A 17,733-nucleotide genomic window follows, 5' to 3' on the forward strand; every position below is an offset into this window, starting at 1 on the left:
TGAGCCTCAATCTGTGTGGCCCTTTCCAGTGGTTCCACACTTTGTACCTACAAATGTTCCATAAAAAGCAGCACTGAATTATCTTAATGGTACAAACAAATACCAGAGAGGCAGAGGTGAGAAAGGTGGTCACTTCCAGCTATAACGTAGGGAAGGTGTCATGGTGGAAAGCATCTGAGCTGGGTCTTTAAAATGGTGGTGGGAGGTGGGTACAGGAGGAAAACATTCTACATTCTAGATGGAGGAGATAAGGCTGTTTTTGAGCATGGAGAATATTAAAACTTAATATGCAAAATTTCGGCTGAGAAGCCAGCAGGAGACATGTCTGGAAAGGTAAGTTGAGGCAAGATTGTGGAGCCTTGATGACAGGTAAAGGAGAAAGAACTCTCCATATGAAGCAAAGGGGAGCCATTAAACCCCACCCTCTACCTCCAGGGAATTGGGCCATATACAGAAGAGGCTTTGGAAGTGGTGCCTTTTGCCTACATAGGTGTGGGGAATAACCATCAGAAATGATTTTAAATCCTTTACCCTTCCTGGGGTACCTGGACTACTTCCATGTCATGGCCTATGACCTCCATGGCTCCTGGGAGGGCTGTGTTGGAGAGAGCAGCCCCCTCTACAAATACCCAACTGACACTGGCAGCAACACCCACCCCACTGTGGTGAGTCCCTGCACAGATGTAAAGGCAGATCAAAGGGGATCACGTAAATCACATGGAGATGCAGGGACAAAATAAACATAAATTATGCAAATATCTCACTTGGACAACTGTTGTCTTAAGTCATGATCATACAGCATTAACTACAACTTCACCAAAATGTTTTGAAAAAAATACTAACTAATGCATCTGTCCATTTACGTGTTAGAACGGGGGACTAACATAACTAAGCATTGGGTCATCAGCTGGTTGGGGCCTATAGCTAACCCAGCTGCCATTGCAGGATTATGCCATGAACTACTGGAAGGACACCGGGCAGCAGCTGAGAAGCTCATCATTGGATTCCCTGCCTATGGACACACCTTCATTCTGAGCAACACTTCCAGCAGTGGAATTGATGCACCTACTTCGAGTGCTGGTCCTGCCAGGCCCTGCACCAGGCAGTCTGGGTTCTGGGCTTACTGTGAGGTAGGTAGGTTAGGCTGACTAGTGCTCTATGCTGAGCAGTAGCCTTAGGGCGACAGTCTGCCAAAATCCTGAACGTTCATTCTGTCTACTGCCTACCTGCTTTAAACACAGAGTGTCAGTCCAAATGCTTAAAGTGTTTAAATAACATATTCGTTCACTTAACCCAAATGAAGAGCACTTAATAGTGTGCAATATTCCTTCAAGTAACAGACCACATTCTTAAGGTCATTTATATAGCACACAAGGGAATAAATACACTTCTCATATTACTGTGGGTTCCCAGAATCACTCACTAAGAATAGGGACAACTTATGAGTATTTGAAAACAATTTTGATCTTCTTTAAAAACCCATGAATAGAAAGCAGAGGAAAACACCAAATGGAGACATGAAAGAAAAAAAAAACAAAACCTCAATAAAGAGGGGCCGGCCCGGTGGCGCACTCGGTAGAGTGCGGCGCTCCCGCCGAGGGTTTGGATCCCATATAGAGACCGGTCCACTCACTGGTTGAGCGTGGTGCGGGAGCGACACCGAGGGTTGCAATACCATTACCGGTCACGAATAAAGACAAAAAGAAAAAAAAAAAAAGAGACAAGTGTACTCTTTTTCTTTCAAGGAAGTAATACTTAAAAGATTTTAATCTCTTGACTTTTTAAAGATCTGCACCTTCCTGAAAAATGGAACCACTTAGACATGGGATGCCCCACAAGATGTGCCCTACGCCTAACAGAGCATTGAGTGGGTTGCCTATGACAATGTAAAGAGCTTCGATATCAAGGTACAGTCAACTCTTCAGATGTGCTAAGTGCCTGCCCTGAGTCCCAGGAAATCGAATGACTCTTGTTGTCCTCTATTCTTAAACAGGCTTAAGCAGAACAACTTTGGAGGCATCATGGTCTGGGCCATTGATCTGGATGACTTCACCGGCACTTTCCGCAACCAGGGCAAGTTCTTCCTGACCTCCACCCAGAAGGAGGCCATTGGCCTACAGAGTGCAAATAAGTGACAGTGGCGGATGCCCAAGGAGTATAAATGCTCCTTCTCTGACTCAAAAGACAGCCATGTCATCTGCCCACCCCCACTGCCCAGGGATCCTCTTCCTATGTCATCTCACTGCTCTTGCCCAGGTGAGAGACAGGTGTGTATCCCTCCCCTAGGCCTGAGCTTCCCTGTCAGGAATTTTATGCTTATGGGAAACCAGGCCTACCTGGGTGGGTTTTTCAGATCGGCTAAGTTTTAACAGTGTGGAAAAGTATCTAGAAATTATGTTGACCTTCAATATAAGCAGCTACTTCTCTATGAATCCCTTATTCCAAGTCTCTCTCAGCCCACCTGGGGGGATTTAACAAGAAACCCTCACCAGTGCACACATATCTCTAATCTGTAGTTCAGGGGACATACCAGCTTGCTAAATTTTTTCCAGATTTTCTCTTAGAGCTAATTTGTTTACGACTTACACCCAGATTCTAGAAAAGTGTTTTGCACATACTGGCTGCTTGGTAAATTTTTTTTTAATGATTTAGACATCACAAGGGAAGAGAGACCTTTTTTTTTTAATTGAAAGCTAGGCTGACTTGACATGATAGCTTTTCCTATTTCCTGAGTATGGAGTTTTCATTTGATCTCCTCAGATGTGGGAATCCAGAGCACACTGCACCCCACCTCCAGACCTCCACTCTTACAGTTCTCTTCACCTCTAGCTGAAGCTCATTAGTATGTTCTCCGAGCTGTATGTTTCAGGTTGCATGGCCCCCACTCGGCCCATTGGGCCAGTACCTGCTCCTCCCGGCTGTGGGAGTGGCAGTGGCAGCAGCGGGAGCAGCAGCTCTGGAGGCAGCTCAGGGAGCATGGATTCTGTGCCGGCAAAGCCAAAGGCCTCTTCCCCCTGGTGAATAACAGAAATGCCTCTGGCATTGCCTGAGTGGAGTCACAGATCAGCAGAACTTCTGGGCTGGCCTCGTCTTTGACACCAGCAGTGATTGCTGCAACTGGGCATAAACCCATGTCTTCATTCCCTAGAGTTCTGAGCAGTCTGCTTTGCTTAGGACATCTCGTTCCTCAGTAAGGTACTGCAATAAAACCAGCAGTCAAAACATGAGTGTCCTTGGTTTGCAGTGACTGGGTGGAAACCTTTTCTAGGTGTGAAGAGACAGGCTGTGCATGGGGTGGAATGACGGAGGAGAGGTGTGAGGCAACCTTAAGGCCTTTGCATAAACTAGAACACTCTTTCCTCAAATTTCCATTTGACTCTCTCTCTCACTTCCTTTAGGCCTTTCCTTGAAGTCACCTTCTCCTTGAGGCCTTTCCAGGCCACTCAAACTAAGATCAAAACCTCCCTTCTCCTCTCCCTGCTATGCTTCCTTTTTTCTTCCATGACACTTATCACGTGACCTGATATACCATTCATTTTATATATTTACCTTTCTTACTACTTCCCCCACTAGAATTAACCTCCAGGAGGACAAGGACTTCTGTTCACTGCTATATTCCTACTGCCTACAATAGTGCATGGCGTATTGTAAGTGTTTAATAAGTATTTGTTGAATGACTAAATGAATAAGGGTATGAAGGGAGATAGGAATTAAAAGCTGAGGGGCCGGCCCCGTGGCGCACTCGGGAGAGTGCGGCGCCGGGAGCACAGTGACGCTCCTGTCGCGGGCTTGGATCCTATATAGGGATGGCCAGTGCGCTCACTGGCTGAGCGCGGTGTGGGTGACACCACACCAAGGGTTGCGATCCCCTTACCGGTCACGAGAAAAGACAAATAAATAAATTAATAAATAAATAAATAAATAAAAATAAAAGTTCAGTATTCCAAGCTTTGGACAAGGTACTTTATATAGGTTATCCCCTATGTGTTGAATATTGTCTCCACATTACAGGGTGAGGAAATTGAGATCTTGCAAGAATTAATAACTTGCCAGGATCCTGTAGTTGGTAATTAGTAGACCTAATTCTCAATTAGGCCTTTCTGGCTCCCTTTATACCACAATGCTGCCTTCTCAAAAGCAATGTCACAATGACTTGAAGAAGGACCTCCAGGGTGGGGCTGTTGCTTAGCAGCCAGTCTTAGCTACACCCTCATTTTCTTGGTTAAAGTCCACATAGGTGAGCATGACTCATGGAGATACTATATGAGATAGCCAAGCTTATTGAAAGTCCCTCTGAGGAACTGCTCTTGTCCAGGGATTCTCAGAAATCCACTAAGTTCATTCCACCTGAACTGAAGCTGAAAAGAAACAAAATCACACCATGGATCAGTCAGCCATTTATTTGGGACTTTGCAAATGGTAATTATGTTCTTGGACTCAAGTGCATGTATGAAAACTCTTCCCTTCAACACTGAGTTTAACTGGAGAGAGGCAGGGTATGCATAGGATTACATAAAAGCCCTGATCCTGGGCGGGGATAAGGAAAATGCTCCACTCACCAGGTTATGAGATTTAGCCAGGGGCAACACCCCTTTTTTGATTTGCACAAAGGTATCTTTGGAGCTAGCTGCAGCCCTGGGCATGGGGTGGTAAATCGGAAGTGTATTAACATTGTTAAATGCCAATTATAGATTAGTCACTCACTGTACAAGATTTGTCTCTGTGTAGGCTCCTAAATCCTCATGGTAGCCCTAGGAGGAAAGAAATGATTAGTGCTGTTTTGCAGATAAACTAAGGCTTGCTTAAGTAGTTTAAGTAACTTCCACAAGGTAATGTAGCTAGTAATGACCGACCAATACTTCCTGGAAGCCAGTTCTGAGGGACTTCAAAGCTTATGTTCATTCCTCTACCACCAGATGAGAAAGGCTGGTATTATTTCTTTCAGCACTTGAGGAGCTCCATTGTCTCCTGGCTTCACTGTTTCTGTCAAAAGTCAGCCACCGAGCTTATTGTTACTTCTTTGAAAATAACATTCCTTTTGTATCTGGCTGCTTTCAAGATTTTTTTCTTTGTTTTTGATTTTCATCAGTTTTACCATGATATGACCAAGTGAAGTTTGCTTTGTATTTGTCTTGCTTGAGATTGTAGCATTTGTTTAATCTCTAGTTCAATGTTTTTCATTAGTTCTAAAATATTCTCTGCCATTATTCTCAACTCTTGCATCAGCCACATTCTCTATCTTTTTACCCTTGTGGAACTCCAAATACAAGCATGTCAGACCTTTTCATTACTTCTTATGTGTCTCTTACTTTTTAAAATGTATTTTCTATTCTTTGCCCCTCTAGTCATTAGTCTGGATACTTTCTTCTGATCCATTTTCTTTTCTTCCATAATAAAGAACTTTATTTAACTTAAAGCATTTTCTAAATTTATTTGGCCATGGGGCCTTTATTTTGGATATTAGTTCTAGACATAGGTACCTTCTCTTTTTATTTTATTTTTAAATTTTTTTATAGAATCAAAATTGATTATACATATTTTGGGGGTTCAACATTGAGATATGTTGATCAAATCAATATTATTAACATATATATCATTACAAATTGTAATTATTCTTTATGCCCCTTGTCCAATCTCTCCCCATCCCCCTCTAATTACCCTAATTACCCTAGATTTCTTCTCTCCTTCTGAAAGAATAATGGTTACTCTGTTGATTTGCTGCCTAGATAACCTGTCCAATGCTGAGAGGTGAGATCAGGTACCTGACATTATCACAGAGCAGATACTTCTTCTGTCACTGTGAAATGGGCTTTGTGGAGAGAGACATTCTCTTCTTTTCTTTATCTCTGCTGGTGACTCTCCTTCAGTCAGTGCACTCCAGTGGCTGGTGGACCATCTGTGTGGTGGTTGTGGCGTCTAGCTGCTTCCACAGCAGCCATGGTTATTGTGGTGGCTGTGGTGTGCCATCCACATGGAGGTGATGTTTTTGGTATGATTGTTTGTGCTGGCTGTATACCTGGTTGTGGGGAGTGTCCAGTCTCCTGCTCCATGCCTCGGGTCCCTGGGCGGGCACCAAGGCACTGGCACAGTGTACCTGGTTGTCGGAGGGGGTCTGGTCCCCAGATCCATACCTCATGTCCCCCGATGTCCCCTTCTCCATGCCTCGTGTCCCCTGGCGGGCCCCTAGGCACTGGTGGCATGCATGGGCTAGAACTAATTTTTTGTCCTTTCCTTACTTCTAAAATGGGGGAACTTCCTGTGGGAACCAGTACTTGAGCTGTGTGGTTGGGCTAAGTTGCTGCTTTGCTGCTGTTTCCCTAGGGAAGGCTTTTTGTGCAGCTCAGGGTTTAATGGTTGACCTAAAGAGATTTGGTGCACCTGAGTTGTGTAGAAACTCTGATCTCGGCCTGAGTTTTTTCAACAAACTGCATGCCATGCAATTCTGCATTCCCGACCATTCTCTGAGTGGTCCTGTGCTGCTTGGGAGGCGAATTAGCTCTACTTGTTGTGTCCCAGTGTTCTCCCAGTGGGCCTGTCTGCTCCACTGCCCATGCTCAAAACACTTCCCATGGGACGGGACCTGTGCCGATCTCTTGCAGTGACTCTCCAGCCTTTGAATGGCTCCTCTTTTTCAGCTGTTCTGGCTCCTCGCTCCTGCATGGGTCCAAGGGAACCCTATTAGTGGTCTTGCTGTCCTGGGGGCCACCAAGGCCCTCTTCTTCCCTGCTGCCTCCAAGTTACTCCATCCAAAGGGCATAGCTGTGGCTTCTGCTGGCTCCTGCTCCATGTGCTCAGCAGCTCAAGCCTTAAAGCAACCACAGCTCAAAACGCTCAGAGCAGTTTTTTCTTTCTCTCATCCTGGTTTCTCCCACCTTCATGAATTCCATAGGTCTCTCCTCCTCTTCCCCTGAGCTCTAGCAGCCCCAGCTTGGCTGATGTTACATTTTTATAGTTGTAAATTGGTTGATTTGTGGGAGAGAGTGATGCTGGGGACTGCCTATTCCACCATCTTGACCAGAACTCCCTTCATCATTCATTCTTTTTTCAGCTTTTCTAATCTGCTGTTAAACCCATGCATTGCATTCTTATTTTCAGTGATGGTACTTTTTATTTCTACAATTTTTATTTGATTCTTTTTATTGTTTCTAATATTCTCCATCTTGTCGTTTAATTTCTTAAATATAATAATCAGCTCTATCCTCTGTGTTTAACTGATTTATTGTTATTTTTTAATTCAATGTATTTTTAAATGAGACAAATCTATTTAAAACACTATACCAAAAACTGAATCTACTTATCCCCACGCAATTAGACCACTGCAACAGAGGAAGTGATTCCCTGGAATAGTAATTCTTTTTTTTTTTTTTTTTTGTCCTCTTTGAGACCAGCCGCACCGCGCTCAGCCAGTGAGCGCTGTGAGCACACCGGTCATCCCTATGTAGGATCCGAACCTGCGGCGGGAGCGCTGCTGCGCTCCCAGCGCTGCATTCTCCTGAGTGCACCACGGGCTCGGCCCCTGGAATAGTAATTCTTATTAAAATGGCCTCAGAGACAAATGAGGAAAGCAGATAACTGTCTCATAAAGCTATAACAGATAGCCTCCATAAACATCTGGCATCCTCTTGATGTTATAACTAGAAATGGTTGGAAATGTACATAATGGGAACTGCTGAATTCTTTACTTAAGGTTTCATCAAAAATAGCCATAGTATGGACTAATGAATACAAAACTATGCTATCTACCCTAAGTGAATCATTGTGCAGTATACATGTGTGTATTTAAACAACATATTGTACCCAACAAAAATAAACATCAATAAAACTGACAAAACTCTAAAAAAAAGTTAATTTAAAAAGATGGCTACAATATAAACCTTTGTCTAAGTATTCCTTGGCACTAATAAGGCACCTGCATAGGTTCCTTTATGCATGGTCCTTATTCAAACATTGGATCCTTGACATTCCTTAGAGCTACCTGAAATTCTTCATTAGCTTCTCGGTTTACCATCACACAATGGGTTATACAAGGGATACACATGAAATATAGACCATCCATCTATGACTGTACTACAGACAGATTGGCTTTAATAAAAAGTTGATAAATTTGGCATCAGTCAGGATGTAAGTGAGTCCAGTTGTGTGCTATACTTGGTAACAAGAACCAGAGATTGATGGGGAATTTCTCTTTCCTTGAGTACACCGGGATCTTTATTGACTTTGTTTTGGGGGTCTGATCTTTCCTTTTTCTTTTAGCTTCAGAAACCAACATTTGCTTCATGTTCACATATTTCCTCACTTTCTTTTGCTTCTCTTTGCTCACCTTGCAGACTTGTTGCTTTCTCCAAAATCTCAAGCCAAGTATAGTTATTTTAAAGTCCATGTTTGCTGACTACAATCTCTGACTTTGGGGAATCTATTTCACTTTTTTTTTTTTTTTTTTTTTTTTTTTTGGGGGTTTTTTTTTCTTTTAGCTTCAGAAACCAACATTTGCTTCATGTTCACATATTTCCTCACTTTCTTTTGCTTCTCTTTGCTCACCTTGCAGACTTGTTGCTTTCTCCAAAATCTCAAGCCAAGTATAGTTATTTTAAAGTCCATGTTTGCTGACTACAATCTCTGACTTTGGGGAATCTATTTCACTTTTTTTTTTTTTTTTTTTTTTGTATGAGTGATTTTTTTTATATATCTAATGCCAAATATTTTGCATGAAAAAATTGTAAAAATTATTTGAGGCTCTGGGTGATGTTTTTTCAGAGATGATTTACTTGTTTCTTGCATGCAATAGGGTAAAAGCAGATCACTTTACTACATTTGGGACTGAGTGGATGTAAGGTTGGACTTTTTTTGAGAGCTGTGTCTGTTTCTTGTTTACCCTTATTCCTAAGATTTAGCCCTTTGAAGTCCCAACTAAAATCCCAGGGCATTTTCCAGACTCCCCTTCTTTGTGGCCAGCCTATATTTTACTCCGCAGTTCTCAGAGATTGTCTGTCCAAAGCTCTGTTCAAATTTCTTCTTCTCAGCCAGCTTTTTATTTAGCAAATATCCTAAGGAAACAAACATCATCAACTGTTGGACTCACCACTTTGGGACTTCACTTTTCTCTGGGATTTTGGCCCTGCGTGTTCTTTCTTCCTTGGCATATGTAGAGCTAGGGCTGGGTCTGGGGCTCACAGACCCCTCAAGCCCATTGTCCAGACTGGGTGATAAACCCTTCACACACAGGTCTATGAGCTAGGTAACTGGAAAAAGGTGCTTGGAGCCTTGGTTGAAGAAAGAGTAGTCTTTATTCAGCATACACACACACACACACACACACACACACACACACACACACGAGTCTCAGAGCTCGGCAGTCCAAAAAGAAAACTCAACTGCTACTGGCAAAGTCCAAAGAAAAACTAAGCAGCTGCAAGCAAAGTAAACATCCTCTATTTTTAGACGGGAGCTCGCTGCCAGCCAGCCAGGCTGCTTCACAAACTCAAGAACACACAATAGCAACAAACTAGAAAGATACATTGGTGTGCATGCACACTAACTCCACCCACACACAACTTATTTACAAAGAATATACTGCACCACCCCCAACCAGACTAGAGGCAAGGAGGCCTAACTAAACTATTCTATTTTCCTCACAGTATATTTCTGATATCTTCATATAAAAAAACTTTATTTAGTCCAGCTTTTCTACCTCTTCTTAGCTGGAGGATTAGTCTGAAGCAAACCAGTCTACCAGCGCAGGAATGGGTTGGCATATTTTCTAAATATTTTGTGAAACATGTTTCGTGTCACTAATAATATAAACATTATTTTCAAAAAACACTGTGAATTCCTACAAATATTAATATTACCTAAAGTATTAATAAAACTAAAAATTATCAAATCAATCCCAATATTTTTTTACATTTTATTTACCATCAATATTACCGTAATTATATTTTGAGTAGTAGACAGAATGCTTGGAGTAAATTATACAATAATTTTGAGGCCCTATCTTTATTCCATTTAAATTTTGTTTCTCATAACAACCTCCTATATTACTGGGCTTTCTGCACTGCACAATGTCTAGCCACCCTGGCCTGTTGACCAGGAGTATCACCCCAATAATTTTTAACAAGCAAAAATGTTTTCACAAGTTTCCAAAATACCCTTTAGGACTCAATAGAGCCTTTTTTTTTTTTTAAAGATGACCGGTAAGGGGATCTTAACCCTTGACTTGTTGTTGTCAGCACCATGCTCAGCCAGTGAGCTAACCGGCCATCCCTATATAGGATCCGAACCCGTGGCCTTGGTGTTATCAGCACCACACTCTCCTGAGTGAGCCACAGGCCGGCCCTGAGCCTTTTTTGGAAACCCTACCTTAGATCTATAAAAACATACCTGAAGACAGTGTATGTGTGGATCCCAGGGTCATTCTTAAGGGGCCAAAGGGTAGTATGGACCAATCGCAGTGTGTGTTACATTATCTCCACATCTGCACAACTCCTAAAGCCATCCTAAAATCTAGTGAAAGCAAGTGTTACTTGAAAATCTAGTGTTACTACAGTTTATAAGAAGGGGTGCTCATAAACTGGCTGGATTAGTACTTCAGTGATAATGACTGTGAGAAAAATAGAATAGTTTAGTCAGGCCCCCTCACCTCAGGTTTGGTTGGGGGTGGTGCAGCACATTCTTTGTAAACAAGTTGTGGGTGGGTGGAGTTAATGCCCATGGGCACCCATGTCACTTTTTAGTTTGCTGCTATTCTTGTGTGTTCTAGAGTTTGTGAAGCAGCCCTGGTCAGCAGAGAGCTCCTGTCTAAAAATAGAGCATGTTTACTTTGCTGGCAGCTGCTCAGTTTTTCTTTGGACTTTGCCAGTAGCAGTTGAGTTTCTTTTCAGACTGCCTAACTCTTAGATGTGTGTGTGCTGAATAAAGCTTACTATTCTTTCAACCAAGGCTCCAAGGACCTTTTTCCCTTTACCAAGCTCATAGACCTGCATGTGAAGAGTTTGTGACCCAGTCTGGACAATGGGCATAAGGAGTCTCTGAGCTCCAGACCCAGCCCTAGCTCTACAATGACCTTTAGTATTGTTACCTACCAGGTACCAGGCACTAAACTGATTTAATCCTGTTATCTTAATCCTCTCAACAACCGTATAAAAAGAATTTATTATTCCCAATTTAGAGATGAGGAAACGGGCTCGGGAACGTGATTGCCCAAGAATTTAAAACTATTAAGCACTTCAGTGATTCCACAGCACTCTGTTCTCCTCAAGGCTTCCGGTCTCTTTAAAGCTACTCCCCCTCCCCTCTCCCCGCAGGGGTAGAAGGAGGTAAGCAGGTTGGAAGGACTTGAGAAGGAGAAATGGGTCGAGAAGGGTCCTAACGTGCAACTTGCTATCAGCTCAACTCCGCCCCACTCCCCTGCCCTAGGCGTTGCCCAGGGAGCCCACTTCCTTACCTCGGCACTGCAGCGGCTAATCCTAGCAGCCTGGACTTCGGGGGCATTCTGAACCCACTGTCCCTCACTCTACAGCAGCACCTTCCTCGTGGCCCAGTTTCCAACGCCCTGGGCCACCCGCTCAGCCCCGCAGGCCCTACAGCCACGGGTCCAGCAAACCCTCCACTCCCAGCCCAGCGGCTGAGCTCACGATTGATTCCCTGGGCTCTGGGCCCCAAGTGACCGGTTCCCGCCCCCAGGTTGGCTCCGCGCGCGCCCCACTTGCTGCGCAGGCGTGCTCCGTTCCCTTGGCAACGCGGTACACAAGTGCTATCCCTGGCAGCTCACGATGTGCTTCGGCAAAGCGGGTAAGGGGGGCTTCGGGGGAGTGTGGAGTAGGGGGTAGGGGGAAGCGTAGGGAGTGGGAAAGACGAAGCGGAAGGAAGTGCAGTCACCCCGCTCCAGGGAGCTGGGTCTGGGCTTTGCAAGAGCACTGTCGAGCCCTGTGCTCTGTCTTCCTCCGACCTTCCTCTCCCCCAACGCGCTCACACGGAGGTGCCTTCCCTAATACGGAGTTTCTCTTCTTCCTTATTCTTTAGAGACGTCGAATAACTACTCCTTTGGAACACGTCAACAGAGGAAGCTCTTTCCTCACTACCATGCCCCAAACTTGTTGGGGAACAAGTTTCTTCCTCTTAGGGGATCGCCCCGCAGAGGGCCTGGGTGTTACATATTAGAAGATGTGAGTATTCATCTCCCCTCGGGTGGGTCTCAGTTCTCTGGCTGTCGAAGTATACTCAAGTTTCGTGGGGGAAAACGCTACCGGTTTTGTGATCTTTAGGGTCCCAATATGAGAAAGTGCCCCGGTCTCCTGCAACCGGCTGTTCGAGCCAATGCTGGAGATTAAAGGACCATTGCTCCCACTTTCACATCCTTACTAAACGCAAGCGTTGCCATTCCCACCTCCAAAGGCTTGTGAGCCAATGCTAGTTACCTTGCCATTAGTCCAAATTCAGCTCCATGGGGCTCAGAAGACTGGTTTCATTGGAATACACAGCAAAGTCGTTTATTCTGTCCGTCCACATCCCTTTGCAAAGTTACCTGTTTTACTTGTGTAATTGTGTGGTCTTGACTTCAAAGGAGTCAAGAAAGAAAGAGCAATCTCTTGCAGAGAAGGTTTGGATGGCAACATTCTGAGTTCAGTCCAATTCGATGGCTGTAATGTTCTGACTAAGAGTTCTTGCTGTTGTTTCTTTGTTTTTTTAAATACCACTTGAAGACGTATGGCTTGGCATACAACCTAACTAAGATACCGACGAGTATAAAAGGATATACTTGTGGAGCCAGAACAGCCCTGAGGTTTAAGCCAATCAACAAGGTAATGTGCTGGGATTTTAGTGTGACCCATGTAGCTGCATGTATCTACATTGGAGAGCAAAAGGCAGGAAGAATATGCCCTGAAATTCAAAAAAATAGGCATTTCGGCAAAAGCTATTAAGAAGCCCATTTGAGAGGCTTGGGCCTTGGCACTACAAATGTGTATGTGGGTGTCCTGGGGAGAGTGGAAAACAATTACTCACTGAAGAAATGGTCCCAAGACATGGCTTCAGTGCTGAGATGCCCGAGGTTAAAATACTGGAAGCTGTGTTTGTGAACCTCACATTATCTTGTCAGTTAAAAAACAAATTCCAACTTTTCCGCCCTGTTTTGTGATTGGATCTCATGTCTAAAGACTTCAGTATAGGATCCTAATCTCTTGTTGGATATTTTCCTGACACTCAAGGGGAAGGGATACTGGCTCTAAAAAATAGCTCTGAGTAGGGTGGTGGGGGTGGTGGGGGTAGTGGCTGCAACAAGCTGCCTCGGTTCTTTACCCATCCTAAGTTTTTTCCTACTACCTGTGCATTAAGTACCCTTAGGTAGCTGTACTCCCATATCTTGGTTTTCTACTTACCACCTACTGTAGGCCTGTTTCCATAGCTTAAGGTGGCTGAACCATACATAGCAGATTTATGAACAGGAAGAAGATGATTTTGTTTTTCCTACCTGGAAGGCTTTATGTTTACATATGTATATCACCCTCTAACATACTGATCTTTTTCTTGCAACAGGATATGACACCTTACCCAGGCATGTACCAGAGAACAACTCCTCAGGAGGAAAAACACAAACAAAGTTTTGCTCCTTTTAATGTCTTGATGCCTCGATTTAGGAACTACTCAAAGGACACTTATTATCCTGGGTATGTTTCCTCTTTTCTGGTGTACTTCAACGCAAAGCAATAGGAAAAGAAGTACATAAAGAAGGGGCTACATCTAAACCATCCCAGTTAAATAAGAAACCACCCATCCTTTAAGACTTAACCTCTTGCCTTTCAGATGTCTGGCACTGTAGAATTGTAAAAATATAGTTATTTATTCAGTAAATACTTATTAATGTACCAGGCAGTTTTGTAGGTACAGAGATTTTACAGTAAACCCATCACAGAAGGCTCCTGATTTCTTGGAGCTTAAAGGATTCTAGAATACAGATGGATGAGAAGCAAATAGACAAGAAAATATCAATAGTAATAAGGACAGTGACTATATAATCTATTAGTCAATCTGAGGCACTTCTGACAGTGAAAAGGGGCCTATTAGTGATCAGGACAGTAGTCATAAGCTAAGACTGTCATGGTCAAACCATGAAGAACGGTGACCTGATGATGTGCTGTGAAGAAAATAAAAAAGGATGGTGATATACTAGGAAGTGATGGGAGGGACACTCCTTTAGCAAGGGTTGTCAAGAAAGGTCTCTCTGAGGACATGATACTCGATCTGAGATCTCATGACAAGACCGAACCAGCCTTGTGAAGATGTGGGGACAGCATTCCAGGCAGAAGGAACACCAAGTATGGAGGCTGTGAGTTGGGAAGGAATTTGGTGTGAGGAAGAAAGAAAGAAGGCTAGTATAGCTAGAGTGTGATAAGCAAGAAGATGAGAACAGAGAAGGAGGGGCGGGGACAGAGCATATGGCCTTGCAGGCAATGGGCTCGTTCTAAATGCTTTAGGAAGTCATTCAGGATGTATGCAGCTGTAGGGCAAAGGGTCAAGATCCCTTCTGCTACTGATGAGAAATCCAAGGATCAGAGAGTGAATGTGCCTTTCTCAAGCTTGCATTAAGGAAGTGGAAATGTTCAGTCTTGACCCCGATGCGCACCCTAAGTGTTCTTGCCCCACAGTAAGGAGTCTACACTAAAAGACAAAGTGTTATGAATAAAGGCAATTTTTAAGTAATCCTGTTGCCAAGAAAATTTAACTGGTTCTGCTTTGCTGCCCTTAGAGTGAAGACAGATTATTGCTGCACTTTTATCGCCAGCTTCAAATCGCAGGCAGTACTAATCCATCACTGTTGTAGATCTCTTTCATCACCTACTACTTCTGGGATCTTCTGGTCTCTCAGCTTAGGATACTGAGTTGCAGAAGTATTTCTTAAACTGGAGTCGATCTTTACTCTAGCTGGATGTCAAGACTGGCTATCCTTAACACTAACATCTAATTAGAAATATGTGATTAGGCAAAGGAACCGCATGCTTGCCCAACATTAAAAAGCTAATTAGTCTGCTACCTTTTCCCAAAGGATTAGGACTAGTTCAAGGATGACAACGGTACTGATGGAGTTCATGTGTGGTCATTAACTCATTAGATATATTTATATTTTTATTTCTAGTCCTGGCACATACAACCCAGAGAAGAAACCACCTCTAAAAATTGCTTGGCCAATGAAATTTGGATCTCCAGACTGGGCTCAGGTTCCATGTCTACAGAAAAGAACCCTGAAAACTGAGGTAATGAGACTGGACTTCTGCAGAGGTTTCATATGTATCAGGGATTCTTAACCAGGAGTCTGTGAATCAACTTCTTGGTCCCCTGAAATTACTATAAATATTTATACAATTTTGTGCGTATATGAATATGAGGATATTTGGGGGAAGTTACACAATTTCGTTAGATTTTTAAAGGTGTATATGACTGAACAAAAGTTACATTTCCTTATTTGATCCTTAAAAATCTTTTATGATAGGTATAGGAGAAATATCTCTGTGTGACAGAGGAGGACACTGAGGCTCAGATAGATTAAGTGATTTGTGCAGCTGGAATTCTGATCTGCGACTCCTAATCCAGTGCTCTTTTCATCGCACCTCTCAAGTATTAGATCATTAGGAAGCTGTAGAGCATTCTGGTTAAGAGCATGGATTCTGGGGACAAAACTGCCTGGGTTCAAATATCAGCTCCCATATTTGCTTGCTGTGTGATCTTGGGCAAGTCTCTTAATTTTTCTAAGCCTTAGTTTTCTGATCTTTCAAATGGGTATAATAATAGAATCAATCTGATAAGGTTGTAAAGATTAATTGAGATAACATGGGAAAGCATTTAACACAGTACCTGATAATATAATAAATACTCAATCCACGTTAGTTGTCATAATTCCAGAGGTGCCATTGTTTTTTCCTAGTGGAACTTTGAATTAACTTCACAAATATTTTTAAATGCCTAATGTATTAACATCCTTGTGCTAGGGCCTATGGATAACATTCAAAAATTAAACATATGATCCTTGTCTTCAAGAAACCTACCAACTACTTGGAAATTTGCCAAGTGGCAAATAATTCCTACCTTGATATATACCATCATAAGATGATAAAGGTTAGATGTACATCTGAATGTTGAGAGAATCACTAAGGCTAGACTACTGTGGGGTTCAGGTTCAGCTGGGCCACATATCTACAAAGTGCAGTTCTATTTTGCAAAGAAGACCAGAAGCAGAGGTTCTCATTAGAATATGAAGCTAGACAACATTCTTTCATTGCAGCTATCCACAGACAAAGACTTTAGAAAGCATCGGAATCGTGTAGCCTACCTAAGCCTGTATTACAATTGAGAAGTGGTGACTACCTTCACGTGCTCCTTCTGACCACAGAATCTCCAAGACTGAGGACAGAGCTGCTCTTCTCCCTCTGCATTACTGTGGCCTTCTTGTCCGCCAGCATGGGGTCCAGGGAGGGGCAGGGGGCTCATGACTGCTGTATGAGAGCATAAAGACTACTTCAGAGTGTTCCGTCTCCATCTGCTGGTTTGTGATATATACATATGTAGATGGGTCTAGGGGTTCCTGCTCAGTGCTTGGCTGGGTTGTTTCATTTTACTGAAATACTTGTGGGTCCCTGCCCTCTAGCTCTAACTCCCAGTCACCAGTTTTAGAAATTCTACCGTAGCCATGGTGCAGGAGGCTGTTGGCCTGTACATATCAGGGGTTTGGATGGGATTTGGGCTAGTTAGTTACAGAGGATACTTAAATGTAGATTAAAACATTTATGTTTTAGGTGCTCTTCCAAGTTTTTGAGTTCCCTGGCATGGAGTGGGAAGGTCCTGATTTGGCTGCCTTTGCCATATTGACGTAAAAGTCACAGAACCAAAAATTCCCCCTTTCCCATTACTCATCTGTTTAGTCTGTTAACATATATTTTGAGTCCCTACTAAGACAGGGTGATAATCACTAGAGATATAGCAGGAATCAAAATAAACTCAACTCTTAGCTTCTTGGGCCCGGCCTGAAGTCTGAGGAGGAGTCCCCAGGGAGGCAGGTGACTTGGGACTTCCCCCCAGTCTGAATGACACCCTGAAGCTTTACAAGTTAGTATGCGGGTACAAAGGTCAGAACCCACAGCAGCCACATTCAAAGTACTGATCCAGACACTCTGGCCTGGAAGGTAATCCTTTTCCTTCCAACACCAACTGAAATAACTCAGGTATAGTTCATTCTGCATTGGCACTAAGTGTGCTCTCCCTTATCTTTTCATGGGAGGAACCCACAGGGGCATCTTAGTAATTACCAGAAACGTGGCAAGTTGCAAGCCTCTGGATACCAAATAGAAACTCCCAGTGGCTGCAGACAAGCTCTAGCCTACTGTAACCTCGGGGCCACCCTAGTGAGTGTTAGCTGGAGAGACTGGCAGCGAGAGGCGAAGCTTCCTGGGTGCATGCTGCTGAGGGGGCCTAATTTTTTAAGGGCCAAGATCTTCTGAAATAGGACAGAAAAGTCTGTTTTGGAGACCAAATTGAAATATTAAAATAATAATAAAGATACCTCAGGCTAAAAACTTACCCAATATATAGGCTTTAATCCGATGATTTAATGATTTCTATTAGCTTGTCAAGAAGTATTTATGATTGAAATAAGTCAGAATTAACTGTTATCACCTCTTCCACACACCTTCCTACCTTGTCTCCCTTGGATCCACACACGTGCAGGTTTTTAGAGGTGATAATTTAGTA

General features: G+C 43.2%; 1 protein-coding gene and 1 pseudogene across 1 annotated transcript; both read left to right on the forward strand.

Moving 5' to 3' along the window:
* Positions 1-548: 548 nt before the first annotated feature.
* Positions 549-3,127, forward strand: LOC103589840 (annotated as a pseudogene).
* Positions 3,128-11,705: 8,578 nt separating this feature from the next.
* PIFO (primary cilia formation) lies at positions 11,706-16,513 on the forward strand. Its single transcript, XM_008571898.1, has 6 exons — positions 11,706-11,787; positions 12,019-12,161; positions 12,699-12,797; positions 13,531-13,661; positions 15,128-15,245; positions 16,271-16,513. The coding sequence occupies exons 1-6, from the start codon at positions 11,769-11,771 to the stop codon at positions 16,337-16,339; spliced, it is 579 nt and encodes a 192-aa protein (XP_008570120.1). The 5' UTR covers positions 11,706-11,768; the 3' UTR covers positions 16,340-16,513.
* Positions 16,514-17,733: the final 1,220 nt, after the last annotated feature.

This window comes from Galeopterus variegatus, unplaced genomic scaffold (assembly GCF_000696425.1).
Source record: "Galeopterus variegatus unplaced genomic scaffold, G_variegatus-3.0.2 Scaffold45, whole genome shotgun sequence".
Taxonomy (NCBI): Eukaryota; Metazoa; Chordata; class Mammalia; order Dermoptera; family Cynocephalidae; genus Galeopterus; species Galeopterus variegatus.